This window comes from Anomaloglossus baeobatrachus, chromosome 5, assembly GCF_048569485.1.
Source record: "Anomaloglossus baeobatrachus isolate aAnoBae1 chromosome 5, aAnoBae1.hap1, whole genome shotgun sequence".
NCBI classification, from domain to species: Eukaryota; Metazoa; Chordata; class Amphibia; order Anura; family Aromobatidae; genus Anomaloglossus; species Anomaloglossus baeobatrachus.
This window is the reverse complement of record NC_134357.1, coordinates 437,974,783-437,983,456: the sequence shown is the minus strand read 5'-3', so window position 1 is coordinate 437,983,456 and position 8,674 is coordinate 437,974,783. Positions and strand designations below refer to the sequence as shown.

At 45.8% G+C, this 8,674-nt stretch overlaps 1 protein-coding gene across 2 annotated transcripts in view; it reads right to left on the bottom strand.

Annotated features, from left to right (window-relative positions):
• Positions 1-214: 214 nt before the first annotated feature.
• Positions 215-8,674, bottom strand: part of OSBPL2 (oxysterol binding protein like 2) — a 113,934-nt gene continuing 105,474 nt past the window's right edge. For both annotated transcript variants that reach the window (XM_075350401.1, XM_075350402.1), the window contains exons 8-14: positions 8,487-8,594; positions 8,183-8,272; positions 5,729-5,852; positions 5,415-5,543; positions 4,571-4,694; positions 4,381-4,471; positions 215-555 (exon numbers count right to left, since the gene is read on the bottom strand). In XM_075350401.1, coding sequence (XP_075206516.1) covers positions 453-555; positions 4,381-4,471; positions 4,571-4,694; positions 5,415-5,543; positions 5,729-5,852; positions 8,183-8,272; positions 8,487-8,594 — 769 coding nt within the window. In that variant the 3' untranslated portion in view covers positions 215-452. The remainder of the gene's footprint in view (positions 556-4,380; positions 4,472-4,570; positions 4,695-5,414; positions 5,544-5,728; positions 5,853-8,182; positions 8,273-8,486; positions 8,595-8,674) is intronic.

The following is an 8,674-nucleotide window of genomic DNA, read 5'->3' as shown; positions in this document are numbered from 1 at the left end:
AATTCTTGTGGATCCAGTCACCAATTAAAAAAAAACAAACAAAACAGTCATTGAGTTAATACAGAGGCATTACCTACTACCAGCCAGTGTTAAAGTGACCGACACACGCTCACTAGTGACTAGTCATTGTAAGATTTTGGAAGCGACCGTCCTCTGTGCTGTTAGATAGAAGCGGAATCTCTGTGCGTCTGTATACGCCTATGTAACTCGCATATACAAACTAACACAAAATCAGCTTTTATTTTTGGCAACCAAAGTCGATAAATAATTAATTCCGTGATTGCCGAACAATATAGTTTCCTAAAAAGAAAAAAAAAAAGAAAGGTGCTTATATATAAATATATATATACACCCAGCTTCGCAGAGACACAGTTAGCGAGCCTCGGCTCCGGTGCAAAAGTTGATATGATGCCTAGATCTGATGTAAAACAAGTAGTCCAAGGGAAGGGAGATCAATAAATGTCAGGACAGTCCGTAAAGCTTCTATCGAAGTATCCTCCAGTATACAGCCAATCGGAAGTCTTCGTGTGTGGGTTAGTCCCTTGTGTAAACCACCTAGAAAAGAAAAGACGGAGGTGAAACCATCAGCCGTAGCGAGTATGGAAATGATCATTATTGTGATAGAAAGCATGAGAGTGAAGACCCCTATACACATTACAACAAAGACCACCAAAGCTGTCAATTGGGCACACTGGCCGACTATCCTGTATGTATGGGGTCTTGACTGTACCTGACCAATGATGGGAAAGAGAAGAACTGGGCACATTGTATTTTGATGTCCAGTAGGGAGATAAGTCACCTCTAGAGATTTCCAGCGGCTTACTCACTTCTCCCTGCTATAAACATATGAACGCTCAGCGGAAGAAAGTGTGCATGTGTATAGGGCTTCAGAAAAGCTGGAAAATTATTTAGACACACACACACACACACACACACACACACACACACACACACACACACACACACTGCAGCTACTGAGGCTGTTAAGGGTTTATGGGCACCTTAAAGATTGTGAAGATAAAGAGATGTCTTCAATGATGTTAATGTAAGAGGAGAGAAAAAGAAATGTTAAAGAAACCAAAGATGGGAGAATTATAGGAGTATTTGAGCATGACAGGAGGATAAAAATAAAAAAGCAGAGAAGAAAATCAGATAGAAGCAGAAAAGAACAAAGATATTAGAGTAGAGGCTGAGATGAGGTGGAGTCAATACAGAAGGCAACGAGTTACTTGAGCGAGTGAGGAGAGAAGGAAATTACATGTGTAAAAAAGGGCTGAAATGGGGTGAAAAAGAAAAAAAGTTACATGAATGGAATGAAGAAGAATAAGGGAGGGGTGAGGAGGAACAGATTAAATGCAAGATAAAATAGAGGGATTGGAGAGAGGAAGACTATGAAGAAAAAGGAAGAGAAAGAAAGGAAAGCAGGGTTGAGGAGAAAGGTAAGGAAAGAAAGAGAGTAACAGAGACAAAGTGGGGAAGTCAGGAAAGCAAGGCACAGAAAGCAGGTAAAGGGAGATAGAGGGAAGTCAATAGAATTAAGGGGGAGAAAGAAGAGAGGATAAGAGGAAAAGTCTACAAAACCAAACAGGAAAAGAAGCGGGGACAAAGGGAAGGTGGTATGAAAGCAAGGCAGGACGGAAGAGCAAATGAAAGTATAGAAGCCAGAAAAAGGGGGAAGATGAGGAAGAGAGACCACAAGAGCGAGACAGGAGAAAACAAGAGAAGAGAGAGAGAGCCAACAAAGAGAAGAGCCGAGAAAGAGCGACACACAGACAAGAAAGAGCGACACACAGACAAGAAAGAGCGACACACAGACAAGAAAGAGCGACACACAGACAAGAAAGAGCGACACAGACAAGAGAGAGAGAGACACAGACAAGAAAGAGACACAGACAAGAAAGAGACACAGACAAGAAAGAGACACAGACAAGAAAGAGACACAGACACAGACAAGAAAGAGACACAGACACAGACAAGAAAGAGACACAGACACAGACAAGAAAGAGACACAGACACAGACAAGAAAGAGACACAGACACAGACAAACAAGAGAGGAGAGAAGAGAGACAACTGAGGGGAGAAGAGAGACAAGTGAGGAGAGAAGAGAGGGAGGAGAAAAGAGAGGAGAGAGACAGACACACACACACACACACACACACGAGGAGAGAGAGTCTGGGGTCCATTCTCATACTCCAACTGATCACAGTGGGACTCTGGGCCAACAGAATTATTTCACCTAGAGTTCTGCAAGCACCTCTTCCAAGTCCATCGGAGCACATCAAACAGCTCCTGCCGAGCAGAGCTGGGCCAGATTTCCACTATACCTTTCAATCTAAAAGAAGGTGCTGTCATTCAAGGCTCAAAAACAGTAGTCCCAGCTTTTACCATCACAAAGCCTGGCTACACCAGGAAAACCCTAATGAACACAGACCTCCAACACAAAACAACCAAAGCCAGCCTGATCAAGCCACCAACCTACATGGCCTGACAAAATGCGAAATCCAAAAGACGGTACACAAAGTCAAGGAGGAATATCTCAGCATTTGGAACAATATAAACAAATTGCAGAAACTGGCGATATACCAAAACCTACAGAGGTAATACAAACTGACCCCATATCTGGAAGAACAAGCAAACACTAAAGAGCGACAGATCCTGAGCCGGTAAAGACTGAGCTCCCACAGTCTTCTCATCAAATCCTAGTAGCACAGTCAGAGATACAATCCCCAAGAGAGCAGACTGTGCCAAGAGTGCCCCCGGGAGGCTGTGGAGGATGAGGCCCACTTCTTGCTAAGGTGCCCCAAATACTCTGAAGTGAGGGACACTCACTCAGGAGACTGTCTGATCTTTTCCCAGACTTCAACTTCATGGAAGAGGAATAGAAACTGCTCACACTACTGGGAGAAGAAAGTATAGCGGCGCAATATGTCAGGTGCCTGTCACAGATTAAGAGGAGCCTGATATGTCATGGACTTCTATACCCCACCCTGGATGAGCCTCTATCCCCATCCCCATTTTTTACCACTTGCTTTGGCAATGCAAACATGTACTTGGTGCTGTCAAAAAAGCTATTTTGAGTTTGAATTGAGGCGAGAGAGAGCAGAGGGCGCGAGGCGAGAGAGAGCAGAGGGCGCGAGGCGAGAGAGAGCAGAGGGCGCGAGGCGAGAGAGAGCAGAGGGCGCGAGGCGAGAGAGAGCAGAGGGCGCGAGGCGAGAGAGAGCAGAGGGCGCGAGGCGAGAGAGAGCAGAGGGCGCGAGGCGAGAGAGAGCAGAGGGCGCGAGGCGAGAGAGAGCAGAGGGCGCGAGGCGAGAGAGAGCAGAGGGCGCGAGGCGAGAGAGAGCAGAGGGCGCGAGGCGAGAGAGAGCAGAGGGCGCGAGGCGAGAGAGAGCAGAGGGCGCGAGGCGAGAGAGAGCAGAGGGCGCGAGGCGAGAGAGAGCAGAGGGCGCGAGGCGAGAGAGAGCAGAGGGCGCGAGGCGAGAGAGAGCAGAGGGCGCGAGGCGAGAGAGAGCAGAGGGCGCGAGGCGAGAGAGAGCAGAGGGCGCGAGGCGAGAGAGAGCAGAGGGCGCGAGGCGAGAGAGAGCAGAGGGCGCGAGGCGAGAGAGAGCAGAGGGCGCGAGGCGAGAGAGAGCAGAGGGCGCGAGGCGAGAAAGAGAGACTAGAGGGCGAGACGAGAGGAGAGTGAAACAGAGAGAAATGAGGTAAAATGACGTCCGTACAGCGACACATGTCAATGAGAAAATGAAGACAAGTTGGTTCTAGAGATGAAAGCACATGAGAGAGTAGAGGGAATGATATTCATTAGATGGGACAATGGCGTGATCTGCGAAGAAAAGGACATGAATGAGATGAGGTCAAATAATAACATGGAGGACAATATGACACAGATAGCAGAGAGATGAGATTGTAGGCCAATAATGGGGGTCAGGATGTAGAGGATATTGTGTGCAGGAGATATGTACGATATGACGATGGGATCACAGAGCTGAACTAGATGGGACGGCCAGGGGGAAGAATATAGGGCAATGGCACAAACCAAAGAGAAGACAATATGGTGGCAGAGGGAGCAGAGAGGTTATATAGGTTATATAAATGTATACTTTTTTTTTTTTTTTTGAAACAGAGAAATTTAATTTGTGATTGCGATGTGAAAATGACAAACATGAGAGGACTAGATAATGAGGCGGAAGAGAAGGAATCACTAAGAATACATCCAAATTCCTCAACACTGCCAAGTTGCAACATGAAGTGAATTACAAGGTGTCTGCTGTGACGCGAGCGGCCTGTAACACCTTTACATCCCCATTTATAAGATACAGGAATACGACAATTCAGTGTTTAAAATAGCTCAGCACGCATGCACAACCCTTCACGATACACTACCTTGTCCTCCATTCCTCGGTGGTCTTTGCTCGCTCCCTCCGGGACGCCCTCTGCTTCTCTTCTAATCTTTCCTTTTCTTTACTGGCCATATCTGAAAGACAAGAAGAGATTGTGAGACGTCCCCGATGATGAATGTGAAGGCACCAGAATCAGACGTGACATGGAATGATTGACACTGCAGCGCGTTTACCTAGATCTCCATTCTCCATAGACCTGATGTCGGGTCTTAATCGACAGTCAGTGGGGGCCAATATGGACTCCATGTCTTTGTCTAGCTCGTTGAGGGCCACGGCAAAATTGGTGAAGTTGTACATCTAAAAATACAAACATTAGAATACAAGGGCATGATGAGAGTGGTCCGACCAAAAAGAGATACATGATGGAAATGCACCAAACTCAAAGAGCATGACTCTGCACTCATGAGACGCCTTCAAGCTTCTTGTTGCTGGGGTTTCAAAACTAAATTGGGGAAAAAAACCCCCACACTATTCTGAAGTTACAGCTTTTATAACGGGAGCTGTAAACCTTCAGAGCTAAAATCTCCCAGCACTCCCTGCTGATTAGAACTGCGTGAATGATTTGCATCCAGAACAAACTAAAAATTATGAGGTTATCTAAGCTACAAAAGTTGTGTCTGAAATGGTTAACTGTTTCAAGTAATAACCAGCAGAATACTGAGTGCAGCTCTGGAATGTCATAGAAGGATATTTTAACGATAAATTATTATTACACAGTGAGAAGTGAATGCAGCTCTGGAGTACATTACAGGATGTAATCCCAGATAAGTAATTATGTACACAGTGACTCCTTCAGCTGAATAATGAATGCAGCTCTGGAGTATAATACAGGATATGCTGTGTATTTACAAAATGACATCCCATCCTTAGGAACATTGTGATCACCTGGGCCTCATTGTATGTACACAGTGATTCCTCCAGCTGAATAATGAATGCAGCTCTGGAGTATAATACAGGATAGGCTATGTATTTACAAAATTACATCCAATCCTTAGGATCTATAAACATTGTGCTCACCTGGGAAGAGTTTGAGGGTCGATTGGTGATCCTCCAGAGAAGCTTGCTGCCAGCTATGACCTGCACAGTCTCCTGGACATCAGGCATATCGTCCGCTTCATCAGTTTCAGGGGTCACAGATTCCTCATTCTGGGTACAGAGGACACATTACAAGGTGAAGAAAGTGCCATTAAGTCTTGATACCTGGAGAGCTCCAATTATTTATCCCATGGATGAAATCATCAGACCTCAGCCTGATACCTCCTGGCTTCACCTCTCACAGAAAGGTGGCCTTTTAGCATCAGAAATGGCCATTAGGCGCTTATACCACTCACCTGTTTATTTTTCTTCTGTTCACCTCCTTTCTTTTCAGACTTTTTATATGCTTCATATGTAGCGGGATCTACGCTCCACAAACACTCAGTCCATTTCCCATAGATCATACAAAGCTTCTTTTTACTAAGGGGGATAAAATGTAGGAAAACCAATCACAACTCACAGGAGTGTAAAAATATCTGGTTAGATTGTATTGAGCTTCTATCTAAACACAGCATCTAATATAAGCAGTTTTCGTGTAAAGTAAGAAGGAGGGAAACCGATAGATCTCTATCTATGACCTGGTTCAGTGGCCAGTTCACCAAATCTGTGGCCACCGGCTAGGGAAGCCCACTGACTGCCTCCTACATGCCGGTGAATCTTCCTTTGATTAGCCATCCTGACGCAAAGTCACACATGCATCACACAGCAATGATGGTGTCCAGATACTCAATGAGGAGCCAGGGGTGCAGGCAGGTAAGAGGCGGCTCGCAGGCCGCTGTCTGATGGACACAGATTACTGACGCGGCTGCTGGACCGGGTCCTGTGAATCGAATCGCACCATCTCTAGCAAACATGCTGTGAAATACCAGCACATTTCTGGTATGAATGCCAGTATTATCTGCAGTTTCGGTCTCCTAAGAGTCCATTTCGGCTTTTAGACAGACTGAAGAGATGGCTCTCGAGTGGAAAAGTCCATACTGCAGCAATTAATTCAGTTATGGCTGCAATATACTGGGGGTGTCTGGAGAGCATTGTATCTACACTGGCATAAATCAACATGGAAGCGAGCGTCTCTGAGCCGGCAAATCTGCTCCTGTTCCAGACTGTGGTCTCAAACAGCCAGGAGCAGATGCATGGACAGCTCGGGATGGTTACATGAAAGAAGAGACATTTGTTTAGGGGCTGTGCGTGTATCTATAGTGTGCTGATTGTACAGCGTGAGATGCCATAACAGAAAACATGGCATATGGCCTAGGGACAGCAGGTAGCATGGTGCCACCGTAATTGTGGGGCTCTGGGATGGAGCCTGACAGGGGAACATGTACATAGTACACAAAGTGTATGTGTTGCTTTTCTCCATTTTATCCCCATCTAGTTAATGATTATTTTATTAATTTCCTATGCAATTGACCCTATGTTTTCCCGAGCACCAATCGGAGCTATACCAGGTATATATCCTCTCCAGTATGGAGCACTATTTAGCTATGCTCCCATGAGATCATGGAGATAATCATTGACTTCCGCCTACGTGCATTGTCTATTGGAGTCTGAGGTAGTCTCAAGTCCACTGCCCGTCTCACTGAAGTCTCAAGCTGCTATTTGGCCCCGTCCACATTACTTTAACCTGCATCTTCGCTTTTGGCTGCTATACATAAGCACAAGCTCAACAAGAAGACCACATATGGAGAACTGAGAAGACGACAAGCTCATCAGGTAAATCTGCCACGTATTAGACTAGGGAGAAACTGCAAGCCCAATGCAAGGCCATGTCTGGACTGTAGGACACTACTGTAACATCCTTCTTTGTGGCCTCCCTGCCAACACGCTCGCCCCTCTCCAGTCCATCCTTAACTCTGCTGCCCGACTGATCCACTTCTCTCCTCAATACCACCCCGCTTCTCCTCTCTGCATGTCCCTCCACTGGCTCCCAATCTTCCACCGTATCCAATTCAAACTACTAACACTGACCTACAAAGCTGTGCATAATCTGTCTCCTCCCTATATCTCTGAACTAATCTCCCACTACACTCAAACACATCACCTCCGGTCCTCCTAAGACCTACTTCTCTCCTCCTCTCTCATTCGCTCCTCATGCAACTGTCTCCAAGACTTCGCCCGAGCATCCCCAGTCTCCTGGAACTCAACACGTCAGACTATCCCCTACCCTTGCAAACTTCAAACGGAATCTGAAAACCCATCTGTTCAGAAATGCTTACAATCTACAATGAACTCACTGCCGCCCGACCACCGTGCGGAGCTGCCGCCCGACCACCGTGCGGAGCTGCCGCCCGACCTACACCCCACCTACTGTCTCCTCCCCATAATCCTATAGAATGTAAGTCCGCAAGAGCAAAGCCCTCTTCCCTCTGTACTAGTCTGTCTATTGTAACTTGTATATGTATTCTGTATGTAACCCCCTTCTCATGTACAGCACCATGGAATTAATGGTGCTCTATAAATAAATAATAATAATAATAATAATAATAATAATAATAATAATAATAATAGGACCAGACATGGGACATATGCCCTGGGGTTTCCCACTCTACTTCTCCTGCTGTTCCTTCCATCTAGCCAAGGAAAAAGGGGGCCAAAAATTGCCAAATCTCCATACCTCCCATTGACTTCAGTGGAGAGGGCCACACACATACATGTGGCTACTATGGGAAGTCAGGTGGGCTCCACCACATTTTTTTGCCACGTTATCTCCATCAATCTTATTTTGCAGAAAATGAGCACTCAGCACTTACTTCTTATCCTGAATATGACCTTCTACTCTGTGCAGTTCCTTCCCAAATAGACCACAGGGCTTAAAGTTCAGGACACATTTCTCACCAGTGCTGGGAAGAAAAAAAATACACTAACTATTAGACATATAAGAGCACACAAATAAAATGAGAATTCTTTTCTCAAAAAATAGCGCCATCCTGTGTATGGGTTGTGTCGGGTATTGCAGCTCAGTAGCAATTTAATAACGGTTCTTGTAATGAGAATAGAATACATGTCCCATTTTTGGGTCCAGATCCCAATGATTTACTGAAGGGATACTGTTACCTGTGGTTTATGATCTCCACCGTGCCATACTGCTCTATCCACAGCTTCCCAATGATGACATTGTGTACACAGCAGGTGGGATACGTCCATGTGAAGACATCTTTGTGCCTGGAGACAACACAAACACTCATCATAAGGTGAGACTTCTGACTTGGGACAAACCCTTTTTTGTGCCTTAATGGGGTCTC